The 20,515-nt window shown below is 42.8% G+C and overlaps 1 protein-coding gene across 1 annotated transcript in view; it reads left to right on the top strand.

Annotated features, from left to right (window-relative positions):
- Positions 1 to 20,515, top strand: part of rab3gap2 (RAB3 GTPase activating protein subunit 2 (non-catalytic)) — a 127,667-nt gene that overhangs the window by 33,313 nt on the left and 73,839 nt on the right. Inside the window, exons 10-14 of the mRNA XM_070889431.1 lie at positions 2,000 to 2,148; positions 2,415 to 2,494; positions 3,502 to 3,591; positions 15,057 to 15,196; positions 18,342 to 18,558. Of these exons, the coding sequence (XP_070745532.1) occupies positions 2,000 to 2,148; positions 2,415 to 2,494; positions 3,502 to 3,591; positions 15,057 to 15,196; positions 18,342 to 18,558 (676 nt within the window). The remainder of the gene's footprint in view (positions 1 to 1,999; positions 2,149 to 2,414; positions 2,495 to 3,501; positions 3,592 to 15,056; positions 15,197 to 18,341; positions 18,559 to 20,515) is intronic.

Genomic DNA, 20,515 nt, shown 5'->3' on the forward strand with positions numbered 1-20,515 from the left:
CCGCAGGGATCAGTGCTGGGACCCCAACAATTTACAACCTACATTAACGACTTCGAAGAAGGACTGAGTGTAACGTAGCCAAGTTTGCTGGCAATATAAAGATGGGAGGAAAGCCAATGTGTGAGGAGGACACAAAAAATCTGCAAAAGGACATAGACAGACTAAGTGAGTGGACAAAAATTTGGCAGATGGAGTATAATGTCGGAAAGTGAGGTCATGCACTTTAGCAGAAAAAAAATCCAAGAACAAGTTATTATTTAAATGGAGAAAGATTGCAAAGTGCCACAGTACAGCGGTACCTGGGGGTACTTGTGCATGAGACACAAAAGGATAGTATGCAGGTACAGCAAGTGATAAGGAAGGCCAATGGTATCTTGGCCTTTATTGCAAGGGGGTGGAGTATAAAAGCAGGAAAGTCTTGCTACAGCTATACAAGGTATTGGTGAGGCCATACCTGGAATACTGCATACAGATTTGCTTTCCATATTTACGAAAGGATGCTTTGGAGGCAGTTCAGAGAAGGTTCTCTAGGTTGATTCCGAGGATGAGGTGGTTGACTTATGAGGAAAGGTTGAGTAAGTTGGGCCTCTATTCATTGGAATTCAGAAGAATGAGAGGTGATCTTATCGAAATGTATAAGATTATGAGGGGGCTTGACAAGGTGGATGCAGAGAGGATGTTTCCACTGATGGGGGAGACTAGAACTAGAGGGCATGATCTTAGAATAAGGGGCCGCCCATTTAAAACAGAGATGAGGAGAAATTTCTTCCCTGAGGGTTGTAAATCTGTGGAATTCACTGCCTCAGAGAGCTGTGGAAGCTGGGACATTGAATAAATTTAAGACAGAAATAAACAGTTTCTTAATCGATAACGAGTTATGGGGAGCGGGCGGGGAAATGGAGCTGAGTCCATGATCAGATCAGCCATGATCTTATTGAATGGCGGAACAGGCTCGAGGGGCCGTATGGCCTACTTCTGTTCTGATTTCTTAGGTTCTTATATAGGAGGGTGGGTATTACTACTGCCCTGTAGACCATAAGCTTGGTGCCAGATTTGAGGTCCTCGTCTTCAAACATTCTCTTCCTCAGGCGACCGAAGGCTACACTGGGACATCGACCTGGACTATGTACAGTAGACATCTCAAAACGCTGGAGAAGTACCACCATCACTGCCTCTGCAAGATTCTGCAGATCTACTGGGAGGATTGACGCACCAACATCTGTGTTCTCGCTCAGGCCAACATCCCCAGCATTGAAGCACTGACCACACTCAACCAGCTCCGTTGGGCGGGCTACATTGTTCGCATGCCCAACATGAGACTCACTAAGCAAGCGCTCTACTCTGAGCTCCTACACGGCAAACAAGCTCCAGGTGGGCAGAGGAAATGTTTTAAGGACACCCTCAAAGCCTCCTTGATAAAGTGCAACATCCCCCCCACCGGCACCTGGGAATCCCTGGCCCAAAACCACCCAAAGTGGAGGAAGAGCATCCAGGAGGGTGCTGAGCACCTCGAGTCTCATCGCCGAGAGCATGCAGAAAGCAAGCGCAGACAGCAGAAGGAGCGTGCGGCAAACCAGTCCCACCCATCCTTTCCTTCAACCACTGCCCCACCAGTTGCAGAGACTGTAATTCCCGCATTGGACTGTCCAGTCACCTGAGAATTCACTGAGTGAAAGCAAGTCTTCCTCGATTTTGAGGGACCGCCTATGATGATGATGATGATATATATCTCAATAGATCTGTTTACAATGTATCTGAGATGCTGAGATTTTCTTTTTATGCCTCACTCAGTTACATAAAAATAGTTGCATAGTATTTACAGCGCAGAAACAGGCCATTCATCCCAACTGGCCCATGCCAGAGTTTATTCGAGGAAGAATGAACAAAACCGACTGAGAAGCTAATATTGGAGTAATTATCCCCTTTTTATGATTTTATTGCAGAGTGGAACATGCTTTCATGTATTTGTGTCATAACTTTTCTTTTTCTTTTACATCAGGAATCATGACACTTTGTCCATTTGATCAGTTGAAGACTGCCTCTGTTTTAGGTGGATTTAATGCTACTGTAAAAAGCAGCCCACCAGCCATGTCAGAATACGTAACGGTTGGTTCTGGTCCATTCGCAGGTTTCTTCTATGCTTTGGAGGTGTGTGTTCATATGACTTTCTTTCAGTTTTAAGATTTTGATTTTAGAACATCTATGTATCTAAATAGATCTCTGTAAATAGCAAATAATCCATTATTTGAACATGTGTTGAATGTAATTTATTTTCAATATAGAATTAAATAATTTCCAACTTAAGCTCATTTTCTGCTGGTAACGTTTGAAAAGCAATTATTAAATAAAAGGTACAGCACCCTCGGGACATTTCTACCATTTTGATGAAACATTATCTGTTTGATTTGTTACAGGGTAGCACCCAGCCATTGCTATCGCATGTTGCTTTAGCAGTTGCCAGCAAGCTCACATCAGCCTTATTTAATGCAGCTAGGTAAGAAAGCAGTTAGGTTTGTTGTTTTTTTTATTAAATTGCACTGTAGCTGCTGCTTGATAATTTTTGAGTTTTGAAACTACATGCCAAATTGCTTCAAATAAGCTCTATTTTTGGAGCACTGTATGTGGAATGCCACAGTCCAGCTAAGTGTCATAAATGGCCATAATACAATTCTCTCATATGCCTGTAAGAAGGGGGAGGGTGGTGATTTCAAGTCTATGGGGATATTTGCTTTTTATGCAGCGACTTCTGGCTTTCGTGGTCTCCTGGATATCACCTCGTGCGGGTGCACGTGCTGACACATTCTTTCACCTCTTCCAGATAAAGATTTAAACTAACTTTGTCTTTGAATTACACCCTATTTTGTTTTGCATGTTGCAAAATGAATTATTAGGCTGTACTTTGGAGAAAAGATGACCGTGTAAGTCTTAAGATATTTCCCTCCAGTTAGGGAATGCAAGCCTCCGAGGTTCTCGGTTGTTTTGTGTCCTCATGAGCAATATGTGATGGTCACCTGCTGCATTGGGGTCACTTTGGGTTACCTTGAGTAGCTGTTCATGTTCTTACTTTAATTTTTTATCAGCTTTCCTGAATGTTGCCTGTGATAAATGTTGGATTATCTGAATGTCTAATGCACTTGTCCTTTGCCAGGTCTTGTGTTTGAAAATTTTAATGTTTTTTAAAAAATGGGAATTTACACAAAGTTAATAATTTGTTTAATGATGGAGTCATGTAGTTAGAGCAAAAATGTAAAATGTATTGGAAAGGCTTTAAATAGAATTATATTCATGAAAGATTTATTGTTGACCATGATAAAACTTTAATGAGTTTTGTTCAATGTGAGTGTCTTGCCTTGGCTGATGAATGATCAGGAATGTAGAGTGTTTGGTTCTGTAAACTGTGTTGAGGTGATAATTTAAAATAAGTAAATGCTTGGTTGGCAGACTTTCATCCTGCCTAAAACTTACCAGACTGTTATGAGAATCTCTTGGTGCATTTTCCAGTGGATGGCTTGGTTGGAAAAGCAAGCATGACGAAGAGACGGTGCAGAAACAGAAACCAAAAGTTGAACCTGCAACCCCTCTTGCTGTAAGGTAGGTAAAATATGTATTCAAAAACAAAAAAAGAATTGAAGGAGGAACATTTAAGGTCTCATACATGTCACCTGTCAAGATTTTCTCAAACGTGTTAGTGTTAGCTTTCTGAAATCAGTGTTTAGGCAGCATGAGGCATAATTGGTAAAAGTTTCCCAAGAATCCTCAGAGCTTAGAATTATAGAATCATAGAATAGTACAGCACAGAAGGAGGCCATTTGGCCCATCGAGCCTGTGCCAGTTCTTTCAAAGACCAATCCAGTTAGTCCCACTCCCTCGCTCTTTCCCCATCTCCCTGCAGTTTTTCCTCCTTCGAGTATTTATCCAATTCCCTTTTGAAAGTTACTTTTCAATCTATTTCTACCACGCTATCTGGCAGTGTGTTCCAAATCTTAACCACACGTTGCGGAAAAAAAAGAGTTTTCCTCATGTTGCTGCTGGTTCTCTTGCCAATCAACTGAAGTCTGTGTCCTCTGGTTGTTGACCCTCCAGCCATTGGAAACACTTTGTCTTTATTTACTCTATCTAAATTCTTCGTGATTTTAAACACCTCTATCAAATCTTCTCTTGGCCTTCTCTGCTGCAAGGAGAACAATCCCAACTTCTCCGGTCTGTCCTCGTAACTGTACTTCCTCATCCCTCGAACTATTCTAATAAATCTCTTCTGTATCCTCTCTGAAGCCTTCACGTCCTTCCTAAAGTGTGGTGCCCAGACTTAGACACAATACTTTAGCTGGGGCTGAACTAGTGTTTTATGTAGGTTTGGCATAACTTCCTGGCTTTTGTACCCAATGCCTCTATTTAGAAAGCCCAGGATCCCATATGCTTTATTAACTGCTTTGTTAACCTGCCCTGCCGCCTTCAAAGATTTGTGCACAAACATCCCCATGTCTCTCTGTTCTTGCACCCCTTTTAAAATTGTACCATTTAATTTGTATGGTCATTTTCCCAACCAAAATATAACACCTCACACTTTCCTGCATTGAATTTCATCTGCCATGTGTCTGCCAGTTCCACCAGCCTGTCTGTGTCCTCTTGAAGTCTATAACTATCTTCCTCACTGTTTACTGCACATCTGCAAATTTCGAGACCCCCAAGTTTAAGTCATTAATGTTTATCAAAAACAACAGTGGTCCTACTACTGAACCTTGGGATCTATACCCCTCTCCAGTCCAAAAAACTGCTGTTCACCACTACCCTCTCTTTTCCATCCCTTCGCCAATTTTGTATCCATGCTGCTACTGACCCTTTTATCCCATGGACTTCAATTTTACTAACAAGCTGAATATGTGGTACTTTATCAAACACCTTTTGGAAGTCCATATACACATCAACTGCACTGTCCTCACCCACCCTCTTTGTTACCTCCTCTTATTGCATTATGGTGCGAATCAGCGAGTAGCTAACGTAGCACACAAGTAGCATGCTCGTTTGGTAGAATTTGGTAGGCAAAGGGCAAAAGGATTTTTTTTTGTATCCGAGAGAAAAAACTGCTTGAAAATTCATGTCATGTACATTGCCGGATTTGGAATTCAAATGTGCTCTGCTTTTGGAAGATGCTAAAAGTAAGCATTTCAGCAATATAATTTAAACATTTTATTAAGTCAGCATTAAACACACAGATCTGAGTGGCTGCACACTACTATATGCAGTAGTGCAAAAGCAAACTTTGTGCCCAGAGTGTGCTGACTGGAGTTACTTTAACTGCAAGATTACTTTTTATCCTTGCTCAAAGCAGCAGTTCCAAGAATTTAAACTCTGAGGGCAGCCATGTACCTGTTTGTTCACAGTAAAACACTTTTTTTAGTTTCTTCAGTGAGAGCTGTAGTAGGGAATTGTATTGATTTCCGATGCAAGTCTGCAGTATTAAACTAGTGTTCTGATCAACATTTGTCCCTCAAGCAAAAAGAGATTATTTGTTATTTGTGGGACGTTGTATGTAAGTTGGTAGCTGCATTCCCTTGCATTATAACAGTGACTAGATTTCAAATATACTTAATTGGCTGTGAAGTGGTTTGAGACGTGAAAGGTGCTATATTGCATAAAATTATATATAATTAACAGCATGAAAAAAGGCCAGGCCAGTGTTTATCTGGAAACATAGAAAATAGGTGCAGGAGGAGGCCATTTGGCCCTTCGAACCTGCACCACCATTCAATATGATCATGGCTGATCATGCAGCTTCAGTACCTCATTCCTGCTTTCTCTCCATACCCCTTGATCCCTTTAGCCGTAAGGGCCACATCTAACTCCCTTTTGAATATATCGAACAAACTGGCCTCAGCAACTTTCTGTGGCAGAGAATTCCACAGGTTCACAATTCTCTGAATGAAGAAGTTTCTCCTCATCTCGGTCCTAAATGGCTTATCCCTTATTCTTCGACTGTGACCCCTGGTTCTGGATTTACCCAACATCGGGAACATTCTTCCTGCATCTAACCTGCCCAATCCCATCAGAATTTTATATCTTTCTATGAGTTCGCGCCTCATTCTTCTAAATTCCACTGAATGTAAGCCTAGTCGATCCAGTCTTTCTTCATATGTCAGTCCTGCCATCAGTCTGCTGAACCTTCGCTGCACTCCCTCAATAGCAAGAATGTCCTTCCTCAGATTAGGAGACCAAAACTGTACACAATATTCAAGGTGTGGCCTCACCAAGGCCCTGTACAACTGCAGTAAGACCTCCCTGCTCCTGTACTCTCATCCTCTCACTATGAAGGCCAACGTGCCATTTGCCGCCTTCACCGTCTGCTGTACCTGCATGCCAACTTTCAATGACTGATATACCATGACACCCAGGTCTCGTTGCACCTCCCCTTTTCCTAATCTGTCACCATTCCGATAATAGTCTGCCTTCCTGTTTTTGCCACCAAAGTGGATAACCTCACATTTATCCACATTATACTGCATCTGCCATACATTTGCCCACTCACCTAACCTGTCCAAGTCACCCTGCAGCCTCTTAGCATCCTCCTCACAGCTCACACTGCCACCCAGCTTAGTGTCATCTGCAAACTTGGAGATAGTACATTCAATTCCTTTGTCCAAATCATTAATGTATATTGTAAATAGCTGGAGTCCCAGCACTGAACCTTGCGGTACCCCACTAGTCACTGCCTGCCATTCTGAAAAGGACCCGTTTATTCCTACTCTTTGCTTCCTGTCTGCCAACCAGTTCTCTAGCCACATCAATACATTACCCCCAATACCATGTGCTTTAATTTTGCACACTAATCTCTTGTATGGGACCTTGTCAAAAGCCTTTTGAAAGTCCAAATACACCACATCCACTGGTTCTCCCTTGTCCACTCTACAAGTTACATCCTCAAAAAATTGTAGAAGATTTGTCAAGCATGATTTCCCTTTCATAAATCCATGCTGACTTGGACCGATCCTGTCACTGCTTTCCAAATGCGCTGCTATTACATCTTTAATAATTGATTCCAACATTTTCCCCACCACCAATGTCGGGCTAACCGGTCTATAATTTTCTGATTTCTCTCCCTTTTTTAAAAAAGTGGCATTACATTAGCTACCCTCCAATCCATAAGAACTGATCCAGAGTCGATAGAATGTTGGAAAATGACCACCAATGCATCCACTATTTCTAGGGCCACTTCCTTAAGTACTCTGGGATGCAGACTATCGGGCCCTGGGGATTTATCGGCCATCAATCCCATGAATTTCCCTAACACAATTTCCCGCTTTATAAGGATTTCCTTCAGTTCCTCCTTCTCGCTAGATCCTCGGTCCCCGATTATTTCTGGAAGGTTATTTATGCCTTCCTTCGTGAAGACAGAACCAGAGTATTTGTTCAATTGGTCTGCCATTTCTTTGTTCCCCATTATAAATTCACCTGATTCTGACTGCAAGGTACCGACATTTGTATTCACTAATTTCTCTCTCTTAATTAAACCCCTTGTCCTCCTCTGCTGAATTCTAAATTCCTCCCAGTCCTCAGGTTTGTTGCTTTTTCTGGCCAATTTATATGCCTCTTCCTTGGATTTAACACTATCCTTAATTTCCCTTGTTAGCCACGGTTGAGCCACCTTCCCTATTTTATTTTTACGCCAGACAGGGATGTACAGTTGTTGAAGTTCATCCATGTGATCTTTAAATGTCTGCCATTGCCTATCTACCGTCAATCCTTTACGTATCATTCGCCAATCTATCCTAGCCAATTCACATCTCATACCATTGAAGTTACCTTTCTTTAAGTTCAGGACCCTAGTCTCTGTATTAACTGTGTCACACTCCATCTTAATGAAGAATTCTACCATATTATGGTCATTCTTCCCCAAGGGGCCTCGCACAACAAGATTGCTAATTAATCCCCTTTCATTACACAACACCCAGTCTAGGATGGCCAGCTCTCTAGTTGGTTTCTCGCCATATTGGTCTAGAAAATCATGGTCCAGGAAATCCTCCTCCACCGCAATGCTACCAGTTTGGGTAGCCCAATCTATATGTAGATTAAGTCACCTATGATAACTGTCGTACCTTTATTGCACGCATCCTTTAATTTCCTGTTTGATGCCATCCCTAACCTCACTACTACTATTTGGTGGTCTGTACACAACTCCCAAGAGCGTTTTCTGCCCTTTGGTATTCCGCAGCTCTACCCATACAGATTCCACATCATCCAAGCTAATGTCCTTCCTTACTGTTGCGTTAATCTCCTCTTTAACCAGTAATGCTACCCCACCTCATTTTCCTTTCTGTCTGTCCTTCCTGAATACCCCTGGATGCATATAAATTGGCCAAAAAAAGCAGCAAATCTAAGGACTGGGAGAAATTTAGAATTCAGCAGAGGAGGACAAAGGGTTTAATTAGGAGGGGAAAAATCGGATTTGAGAGTAAGCTTGCAGAGAACATAAAAACTGACTGCAAAAGCTTCTGCAGATACGTGAAGAGAAAAAGATTAGTGAAGACAAATGTAGGTTCCTTACAGTCAGAATCAGGTCCAGTCATAATGCGGAACAAAGAAATGGCAGACCAATTGAACAAATTCTGTCTTCTCTTAGGAAGACACAAATAACCTTCCAGGAAATACGAGGGGAACGAGGATCTAGCGAGAAGGAGGAACTGAAGACAATCCATATTAGTCAGCAAATTGTGTGAGGGAAATTGATGGGACTAAAGGCCGATAAATTCCCAGGGCCTGATAGTCTGCATCTCAGAGTACTTAACGAAGTGGTCCTCGAAATAGTGGATGCATTGGTGGTAATTTTCCAACATTCTATCAACTTTGGATCAGTTCCTATGGACTGGAGGGTAGCTAATGTAACCCCACTTTTTAAAGAAGGAGAGAGTGAGAAAACGGGGAATTATAGACCGGTCAACCTGACACCGGTGGTGGAGAAAATGTTGGAATCAATTATTAAAGATGTAATAGCAGCGCATTTGGAAAGCAGTGACAGGATCGGTCCAAGTCAGCATGGATTTAGGAAAGGGAAATCATGCTTGACAAATCTTCTAGAAAGTTTTGAGGATGTAACTAGTAGAGTGCACAAGGGAGAACCAGTGGATGTGGTGTATTCAGACTTTCAAAAGACTTTTGACAAGGTCCCACATAAGAGATTACTGTGCAAAATTAAAGCACATGGTATTGGGGGTAATGTACTGACGTGGATAGAGAACTGGTTGGCAGACAGGAAGCAGAGAGTAGGAATAAACGGGTCCTTTTCAGAATGGCAGGCAGTGACTCGTGGGGTACCGCAAGGTTCAGTGCTGGGACTCCAGCTATTTACAATATACATTAATGATTTAGACGAAGGAATTGAATGCAATATCTCCAAGTTTGCAGATGACACTAAGCTGGGTGGCAGTGTGAGCTGTGAGGAGGATGCTAAGAGGCTGCAGGGTGACTTGGACAGTTTAGGTGAGTGGGCAAATACATGGCAGATGCAGTATAATGTGGATAAATGTGAGGTTATCCACTTTGATGATTAAAAACAGGAGTGCTGATTGTTATTTGAATGGTGACAGATTGGTAAAGGGAGAGGTGCAATGAGACCTGGGTGTCATGGTACATCAGTTATTGAAGGTTGTCATACAGCTGCAGCAGGCGGTGAAAAAGGCAAATGGCATGTTGGCCTTCATAGCGAGATGATTAGAGTATAGGAGCAGGGAGGTCTTACTGCAGTTGTACAGGGCCTTGGTAAGGCCACACCTTGAATATTGTGTACAGTTTTGGTCTCCTAATCTAGGGAAGGACATTCTTGCTATTGAGGGACTGCAGCGAAGGTTCACCAGACTGATTTCCGGGATGGCAGGACTGACGTATGAAGAAAGACTGGATCGACGAGGCTTATATTCAGTGGAATTTAGAAGAATGAGAAGGGATCTCATAGAAAGATATAAAATTCTGACGGGATTGGACAGGTTAGATGCAGGAAGAATGTTCCCAATGTTGGGTAAGTCCAGAACCAGGGGTCACAGTCTAAGGATAAGGGGTAAGCCATTTAGGACCGAGATGAAGAGAAACTTCTTCACTCAGATAATTGTGAACCTGTGGAATTCTCTACCACAGAAAGTTGTTGAGGCCAGTTCGTTAGATATACTCAAAAGGGAGTTAGATGTGGCCCTCACAGCTAAAGGGATCAAGGGGTATGGAGAGAAAGCAGGAATGGGATACTGAAAATACATGATATTGAATGGTGTGCAGGCTTGAAGGGTCGAATGGCCTACTCCTGCACCTATTTTCTGTGTTTCTATGTTGAGTTCCTAGCCTTGGTCACCTTGGAGCCCTGTCTCCGTAATCTCATTTACATCATGTCCGTTAACAGCTATTTGTGCAGTTAATTCATCCACCTTATTACGAATGCTCCTTGCATTGAGGCACACAGCCTTCAGGCTTGTTTTTTTAACATTATGTCCTTTTAGAATTATGTTGTAATGTGGCCCTTTTTGGTTTTTGCTCTTGATTTCTCTGCCCTCCACTTTTCCTTATCTCACTTCTACCTTTTGCTTCTGCTCCCATTTTATTTCCTTCTGTCTCCATGCATAGATTCCCATCCCCTGCCATATTAGTTTAAACTCTCCCAACAGCACTTGCAAACACTCTCCTGAGGACATCGGTTCCGGGTCTGCCCAGGTGCAAACCATCCAGTTTGTACCGGTCCCACCTCCCCCAGAACCGGTTCCAAAGTCCCATGAATTTGAATCCCTCCCTCCTGCACCACTCCTTAAGTCACGTATTCATCTTAACTATCCTGCTATTTCTACTCTGACTAGCACGTGGCACTGGTAGCAATCCTGAGATTACTACCTTTTGAGGTCCTACTTTTTAATTTAATTCCGAGCTCCCTAAATTCAGATTGTAGGACCTCATCCCGTTTTTTTTAAATCTATATCGTTGGTACCTATATGCACCACGACAACTGGCTGTTCACCCTCCCCCTCCAGAATGCCCTACAACCGCTCTGAGACATCCTTGACCCTTGCACCAGGGAGGCAACATACTATCCTGGAGTCTCGATTGTGGCCACAGAAACGCCTATCTATTCCCCTTACAATAGAATCCCCTACCACTATAGTTCTCCTGCTTTTTTTCCTGCCCTCCGATGCAGCAGAGCCATCCATGCTGCCATGAACTTGGCTGCTGCTGCCTTCCTCTGAGTTTATGTTCCACATGAGCCTCCTCCCACTCTATTTAGTTCATCTCACCAAATCAACATCTGTCTTGTGCTTTCTCCCTCATGTAATTATCTAGCTTCCTCTTAAATGCATCTGTTATTTGCCTGAACCACTCCGTGGTAGCAAGCTCCACATTTTTGCTACGATATAAATGCAAGTTCTTAATTTCTATAGAACTGTAGAAATTTACAGCATAGATGTTCATTTTTCCCATCTTTGCTGGAGCTAACCAATACTAATCACACTGTCCTGCTTGTTCTTCACAGCCTTGTGTCCTTCTCTGCTTCAAATATCTATTAAATGACTCTTCACCTCTTTACTCTCTCTTGATGATCCCTCGACTCTCCGGTCAGAGGAAATAGTCTTTCCCTGTTTACTCTGTCCAAAGTCTTGATCATTTTTTCAACTTCCCGTGAAATCTCCTTTTTACTCCACTAGAAATAGTCGCACTATTGCAAGTGTCTCATCGTGACTACAGTTTCCCATCTCCAGAGCCATTATTTTCCATATCAACCTTTTATGTGGCACCTCTTTGCCTTTTGGAAATCAAAATATACTACATCCACTCATTCCCCTTCATCTACCCTGCTAGTTACCTCTTTAAAAACTCTTGATAAATTTGTTAAACACAATTTCCCTTTCATAAAACCATGTTGACTCTGACTAATCATATTGTGATTTTCTAAGTACCCTGTTACCACTTTCTTTATACTGGATTCTAGCGTTTTCCCGTCTACCTATGCCTAGCTAACTGGCGTGTAGTTCCCTGTTTTCTCTCTCCCTCCTTTCTTGAATAGCAGGATTACATTTGCAAATTTCCAATCTGTTGGAACCACTCTAGCATTTGGGGAATTTTGGAAGATCACAACCTGTGCAGCCTCTTCGAACCCTAGGATGTAGGCCATCAGATCCAGAGAATTTGTCAGGTTTTAGTCCCATTAGTTTCTCAAGTACTTTTTCTCTACTGATCTTAATTACTATTTTTGGTATGCCTTTTGTGTCTTCTACTGTGAATACAGATATAAAATATTTGTTTCAAGTCTTTTGCCATTTCCTTATTCCCCATTATAATTTCTCCTGTCTCAGCTTCTAAGGGACCAAAACTTCCTTTTGCTCCTCCCTTCCTTTTTGTATAAATGTAGAAGCTCTTACAATCTGTTTTTATATTTCTTGTTAGTTTACTCTCGTATTCTATTTTCTTTTTTTAATCAATATTTTGGTAATTCTTTGCTGATTTCTAAAGCTCTCCCAATCCTCAGGCTTACTGTTAATCTCAGCAACATTATAAGCCTGTTCCTTTAAGCTAATACTATCATCCTTAACTACTTTAATTAGCCACAGATGGATCACTTTTTCTGTGCAGTTTTTATTTCTCAATGGAATGTATATTCGTTGAGAATTTTGGAATATTTCTTTAAATATTTGCCACTGCTTATCTACTGTCATGCCTCTTAATCTAATTTCCCAATCTACCTTAGCCAACGTGCCTATCATACCTATGTAATTGGCTTTATTTAAATTAAGGCTCTAATTTCAGACTTAGAATTTCACATTGGGTTTGAGAGTGAAATACTTGTATTATGATCACTCTGCCCCAGAGGACCCTTCACGACGAGATTACTAATTAACCCTGTCTCATTACACAATATACAAATTTTAAGATTTCCTGGGGAGACCAAGCGTAAATCCTCTACCTTGGGGAGACCAAACGTAGACTTGGTGACTGCTTTGTGGAGCACCTCTGTTTAGTCCGTAAGTGTGACCCTGAACTTCCGGTCGCCTGTCACTTTAATTCTCCACTTCACTCCCACTCTGACCTCTCCGTCCTGTCTCCTGCACTGTTCCAACGAAGCTCAACGCAAGCTCGAGGAACAGCACGTCATCTTTCGTTTAGGCACTTTACAGCCTTCTGGACTTAACATCGAGTTCAACAATTTCAGAGCATAACTACTTTACTGTTTCTTTCTCCCTCCCCCCCCCCCCCCCCCGAGCCTGTTTTTTTTTTTCTCCTTGAATCTAATGGCAGCTGGACATTATTCCGCCATTCACACCCTATCTCGACTAATATTTTTCTAACTCCTGGCATTACCATTTCAATTCGGCCCATCATCCCTTTTGTCTCTCTAATCTCTCCTGCCTTCCACCCTATCACAGCCCTCCCCTTTTGTTCTTTCTTCCCCTCCCCCTTTCAGTTCTTGTTAAGAATCTGTTCTTTCCGAACACACTCCAGTTCTGACGAAGGATCGTCAACCTGAAACGTTAACTCTGCTTTCTCTCCACAGATGTGCCTGACTCGCTGAGATTTTCAGCATTTTCTGTTTTTATTCCAGATTCCAGCATCCGCAGTATTTTGCTTTTGTTCTAAAATATCCTGTTCCCTGCTTGGTTCCGCAACGTATTGTTCTTGGAAACTATCTTGAATGTATTCTATGAACTCGTCCTCCAGACTACCTCTGCCAATTTGATTTGCCAGTCTATATGAAGATTAAAATCCCCCACAATTATTGCATTACCTTTGTTACAGGCTCCTATTATTTGTTGATTAATAATTTTGCTGTTTGATGGCCTGTAAACTGCTCTCTCCAGTTTTTTTTCCTGACCCTTTTTATCTCTTGCCTCCACCCATACTGATTCTAATTCCTGATCATTCGAGCCAAGATCCTTTCTCACGACTGTCCTTGTGTCATCCTTTATAAGGCTAACCCCCCCGTTCCATTTTGTCTGCCTTTTCAAAGCGTCAAGTACCCTGGAATATTTAGCTCCCAACCTTGGTCAGCTTGCAATCCTGTCTCTGTAATGGCTATTAAATCAAACCCATTTATCTTTATTTGTGCCACTAATTCATCTATCTTGTTACAAATGCTTTGTGCATTCAGATAAAGAGCATATAATTGGAACTTTTTCACTATCCTTCCCTGCTTTCACCTTATTCACTGATGCATTATTACTGTTAAACTCTTTGTCCCTTCCTGTCACACTCTACATATCTTTACCCAAATCGCTACACTGCTCCATTGCTTTGACTTTTTTCTCTTTTAGATTTCTCAATTTCCCCTCATGACCCCTCCCCCCGCCTTTTTAGTTTAAAGCTCTATCTACAGCCCTAGTTATTCGATTCATCAGGACATTAGTCCTAATCCGGCTTAAGTGGAGTCCGTCCCAACAGAATAGCTCCTTCTGCCCCATGATTCGAAACCTCTTTCTACCACTCTTTGAGCCACGGATTTAACACTCTCATCTGCTTGTCCCGAAGCCAATTTGCGTGTAGCTCGGGTAACAAACCAGAGATTATTTATTACCTGAGGTTCTGCGTTTTAATTTGGACCCGAGCTCCTCAAACTTTCTCAGCAGAACCTTATTCCTCGTTCCACCTTTGCCATTGGTTCCTACATGGACCACGGCAACTAGATCCTCCCACTCCAGCCACGAGGAGATATCCTTAGCATTGTCCTTCATTCTGGGTTTATCTTTTCCTTTCCATCAGCTGTCTTTTATATACCTCTATAAGATCACTTCAGGAGCACCTCCTTTTCAAGCTGAAAATCTGAGGTTTCTCTCTTTCCTTGTAACACAGACCTTTGACACTGAGCCTTGTGACTCTTCTGCATTGCCTGCAGCTATTTACAGTGCCCCCTGTGTCTTGGCAACCAGAACTGTATGCAGTACTCCAGGTACTGTCTGACCAGAATGCGATACAGTTTGGTCAACTCTTCTATTGACTTGTGCTTGTGTATTTCTCGACCCTTTTACACAATAGCAATAATGACTGCATTATTGCAGCTCCTAGTAAGTCATATTTGTGTATTATTCTACTTAATTATTTTGTAGGTTTGGGATTCCAGATTCTCGTCGGCGTGGAGAAAATATTTGCCTATCGCCTTGTAATACCCTGGCAGCTGTAACAGATGATTTTGGCCGTGTCGCTTTACTAGATGTAGCAAGAGGGGTAGCAATACGCATGTGGAAAGGTGAGGATTGCATTTATTTACAGTCAATTTGACAGTGACTGCTGAAATTCAAAATTGTCATGTCATTTAAAATCTTCTACTTGCTTTGCAAATTTTTATTTGTTGCTACTTAATGTGTTTATAATTGTTTGCAGTGAAGAGAAGGACAATCATTTGCGTTTATACTCATTCAACACAAAAGGAGAAAATTTTGTTACTAATGGGGAGCCATAGTCCCACGAGATAATGGGATTCTTCATAGCAGATGCACTGCAGGATTTGCATTAATGCAGTAATTTCGTTTTCTAATATAGAATCATAGAAATTTACGGCACAGAAGGAGGCCATTTGGCCTATCGTGTCTGTACCGGCCGAAAAGGAGCTATGCAGCCAAATCCCACTTTCCAGCTCTTGGTCCGTAGCCTCGTAGGTTACGGCACTTCACGTGTATATCCAAGTACTTGTTAAATAGGATGAGGATTTCGACCTCTTCCACCCTTTCATGCAGTGAGTTCCAGACCCAACCACCACTGGGTGAAAAAAGTTCTCCTCAACTCCCCTCTAATCCTTCTTCCAATTATTTTAAATCTGTGCTCCTTGCTTATTGACTACTCTGCTAAAGGAAATAGGTCCTTCCTATCCAGGCCCCTCAATTTTATACACCTGAATTAAATCTTCCCTCAGCCTCCTCTGCTCCAATGAAAACAACCGTAGCATATCCAATCTTTCCTCCATAGCTAAAATTCTCCAGTCCTGGCAACATCCTCATAAATTTCCTCTGTACTCCCTCTCGTGCTAAGACATCCTTCCTGTAATCTGGTGACCAGAACTGTACACAGTACTCTAGCTGTGGCCTAACTAGTGTTTTATTCAGTTCGAGCATAACCTCCCCCCTCTTTTATATTCTATGCTTCAGCTAATAAAGGAAAATTTCCTGTGTGCCTTCTTAACCAGATGATCTACCTGTTCTGGTACCTTCAGGGATCTGTGGACATGCACTCCAAGGTCCCTTTGTTCCTCTACACTTCTCAGTGTCCTAGCATTTAATGTGTATTCCCTTGCCTGGTTAGCTCTCCGCAAATGCATTACCTCGCACTTCTCCAGATTGAATTCCATTTACCACTTTTCTGCCCACTTGACCAGTTCATTGATTTCTTCCTGCAGTCTAAAGCTTTCTTTGTCACTATCAACCACACGGCCAATTTTGTATCATCTGCAAGCTTCTAAATCATGCCCCTACATGTTACCACCTCAAAAAAAATTATTCAAGTTAGTCAGTCATGACCCTCCCATAACACATTCCATCGATGCCCACATCCTAGAACGAATAAAAAATTCCATGCTGACCGTTCTTGATTAATCTGTGCCTTTCTCAATGACTACTTATACTGTCCCTCTGAATTTTTTCCAATAATTTTCCCACAACCGAGGTCAGACTGACTGGCCTATAATTACTCGGTCTATCCCTTGCTCCCTTTTTAAACCTCTCTTAGGCAGTCCCTTGAATTGGGAATGACTTGCTTCCATGCCAAAAAGGGATGAGTTCAAGATGTTTCAATGAAGGACCTAATATTCCAGATCCTGAATTACATCCTGAAGGGTAGAAGATGCCTGTGTGTGGATTTTTTTTTTTAAACGTGTAGTGGCCGTTGCACACCAGCCACCACACAGGCTTGACAGAGCTAGGTCTTGGTCCAGTGGCAAGGATTACCCAAAACGACTGGAGACCTGCTATGCTGCATGGGCCTATTGTGCGCACACATCGCAGTGTGGGCTGGCCCGTGCTGCCCCTGGGCCGTCGCTTCTTCTGGGCCCCGAACACGTCGCTCTGCAATTTTTCGCCACTCCTGCTGTACCTGCCCACATTCCAATCACCGACCTGGATTAAGGTGACGTCCAATTCAGTTGCCCTCTTCACTGTCGTCTCCCTCCTGCACCAGCTCGTGCTGTATGTTTGATCACATGTCTGTTCAAATCTCTTCGGTCCCTGAATTTCTTTCCACACTGCTCTCAACCATTTTCTGTGCTGAATGGAGATCGCCTCCTTTTCCCATACTTGCCTCTCCTTACAGGCTGCATCCACAAAACATGCTCAAGGAATTCTTTACCGCATATATTACACCTCTTCACCAGTAGCCGCTGCTGACATTGGAGCTGGTGATGTCCCGCGAGTTGTGGCGACCGGGCTCCGGCTGATGTGGCCGCATCGCAGCGCGTAGCCGCCTTGCGGATGGCCCGCTTGCAGTGCTCTGCCGTACCCAGCGCGTATGGCTGCTTCTCCTGCGCGGCGGCGGCTGTTTGCCCGAGCAAAGACGTGACCCCAAAATCGGGGCTCCACACAAAAGGTTCCAGACTGCCTGGCGTTCCTTTTTAAACAAAGGAATAACATTAGCAGTTCTCCAATCCTCTTGTACCTCACCTGTGGAAAATGACCGGCAGAGCCTCAGCTATTTCCTCCCTTCTCACCAACCTGGGTTACATTTCATCCGAGCCTGGTGACTTATCTACTTTGAAAGATGCTAAACCCCGTAATACTTCCTCTCTCACTGTTTATCTCATCTAATATTTCACCCTCCTCCTCCTTAACTACAATGTCTGCATTATATGTGTCTCAGGCGCAAAGTAATCATTAAGAACCATACCCATGACTTCCGCCTCTACGTACAAACTTCCTTTTTGGTCTCTAATAGACTCTGCTCTTTCTTTAGTTATCCTGTTGCTCTTTATGTATTTTCAAACATCTTTTGTGTTTTCCTTGATTTTACTTGTTTACTTTGCTTATATAAGTTTATAAATATGGTCAAAATAGAGCACACCCAACAGTAAGCAGTTGAATGTTGGCTGGATCTCTCATGGTATCAGTGCCACAAGTACGAGTTGTGAGGGATAAATTTTATAAATGTAACATTTTTGTTGATATGATGTGGTATAAAATGATATATCGATATTAGGAGTGATCTCAATATTGCAGAGGGATTGCTCCCCTTGACGCTGAAGGAAGGTTGGAAGCCGCCCTTGATATGAGGCAGGAAAATAAAAATTTAAATGTGGTAAAAGGTTTTAAAAAAAAAAAATCACGAAAGATGGGACACTTCATTTTTCTATAGGGATGGATGCCCATGTTGGCTGCTCAGTTTTAATTTTTCAATTTAATTTTGTTTGCTAGGGTACCGTGATGCACAGGTAGGCTGGATCCAGGTGGTAGAAGATCTTCATGAAAGAGAAACCGAGAAAAGCAATTTCTCTCCTTTCAGCAGTCCCACAGGCCTAAGGCGAGTGGCTCAATTCCTGGTGATCTATGCCCCAAGGAGAGGAATCCTGGAAGTGTGGAGCACCCAGCAAGGTCCGAGGGTTGGGGCGTTTAATGTGGGAAAACACTGCAGGTCTGTATAGTGGAACATTATCTGAAATCAGTACATTTTTTGTACACATCTGATAAGTGCTTTACTGTACGAGAGGGATGGGCAAGGAAATGGAGAAAGATCCTTATTTTCGACATGTTTGCAGCTTAATATTTCAGTGATACTTGACAGCATATTGTACATTTTTAAGGGGGAGCAAAATTGGTTTAATTTTGTGTGAGTAACAGGCTTTTTCTCAAGATTTTAACAACAAACTTGTGTTCGACTACAGAATTGTATACATTTTCATGTGTCTTACTTTATCCAATAAAATTACTGAACATAATGGGAACAAACTAAAGGGCACACTTGCATTTTTTAAAAAGAAAGTATACTGTTGTAGCCCTTAACAGGTTTCCACTTTATTCAGTTAAAATATTTTCATGTTGCTGGTGAGTCATGTGATTCGTGCAGTCTGTTGTTTCATTGAGTTTTTTCCATCCAGTCAAATATTATTTTTGTTTTCTTGGATGACACTGTTACTGACATATAGATTATAGTATTTTGAGGAAGTGCACTCTTCAAAATTTAATGTCAGTTAGCACTGTTGACGCTTAAATTCCGCAGTGAATGGGGATAGATATTTTATTACAAGTGTTCCTCAACGTGCAAACATTAAAATTCCAGGAATCAAAATATTGATAACATTTTCAAAATGATGCAAGGATTCAGAAACACAGGTTTTTCTGTTGTGTAGAATTCCAGAAGCAGGATGCAAAGATTTAAGCAAAAGGGGAGCTCACATTTCTTTAGTAAAGAACAGATCAGCATATGGAACAAACATTCAGTGTCGGTGATTTGAACAGGCAACTAAACGTTTTCAAAAAGTTCCTGGAATTCATGGTTATTAAATTTCATTAATAATATAAAAGTACCTCACGGTGGGGAAAATGGGATGAATTGAATGGGCAGACAAGACAGACCAACAACGGTTTTCCACCTAAAACTTTTTTTAGGCGACCTTGCAAAAACTCTTACTGGTTGATTGGGGGAATTCCTGATCTCAGCCCTGCTGATGAAGGAAGGCAGAAAATGGGGGCCAGGCATTTCTGCACAAGAAGGTACAGTTGTGAGAACAGTTTGAACCAGACTGGTGCTGTCTCTATGTGGCTGCCTTCTCCAATGCAGCAATGGAGACACCTGTAAGCAGGCTGTCAGCGCCTCAGCCAGAGTTGATTTCTGGCTTGGCGAGAGCAGGGAATTGGGAATGGATTATGGGGCAAAAATTGTCCTGCGCCTCGTCAAACGAGCCGGAGCGCTGTCCTCAGGCACTTCGCCTCGTTGGACGGGCTCTCCCGAGACGTCAGCGCGGCACGGAGTCCAGTGCCGTGCTGAAGAGGTCAGCACTCTCCGCATAGCACTGATGCACCGCAACATTCCTCCCCTTCAGTTGAGGGCCACTCTGGACTCTGCTGGCCCTTTGGTGGCCACCAGGGACAATCTCGACCAGGCCAGCGTCCTGGCAGCCCGGCACCCAAAGAGGAGTGCCGGGCTGCATGATGACGGCCCGGTTGGGGCACACAGGGCCACCCCTTTAAGGAGGGCCCCGGGCGAATGTCAGCGCCCTGCAAAGCAGGTGCGAACAACAGCCCGCGTCAGCCTTGTGTCCCGCAGGGCAATTTCCCCCGCGAGGCGCAAAGTGTGGGCGGTGAGGGGTTGGTGTGCACGGCGATAACGTCATCACCGAGTGCGTGCCGGCCCGTGGGGTCTAGTGCTAACTTCAAATCGCCCCCAAAATCTCGTGGGAGAATTTCGCCCGAGGCGCAACTGCTGCCCACCTGCGGCCGAAAAGACAATTGCGCCCCGTTGGTGTTTCCCGGCAGTGCTAACAGGGCACAAAAAAGGGGCAATTTCGGCCCCTATGAATCTTTCCCTCAAATTGAAAAATAAACCTCCTCATTCACCCGGTGAAATACCCTGAGATCACAGAATTTACAGA

This window comes from Pristiophorus japonicus, chromosome 9 (assembly GCF_044704955.1).
Source record: "Pristiophorus japonicus isolate sPriJap1 chromosome 9, sPriJap1.hap1, whole genome shotgun sequence".
Taxonomy (NCBI): domain Eukaryota; kingdom Metazoa; phylum Chordata; class Chondrichthyes; family Pristiophoridae; genus Pristiophorus; species Pristiophorus japonicus.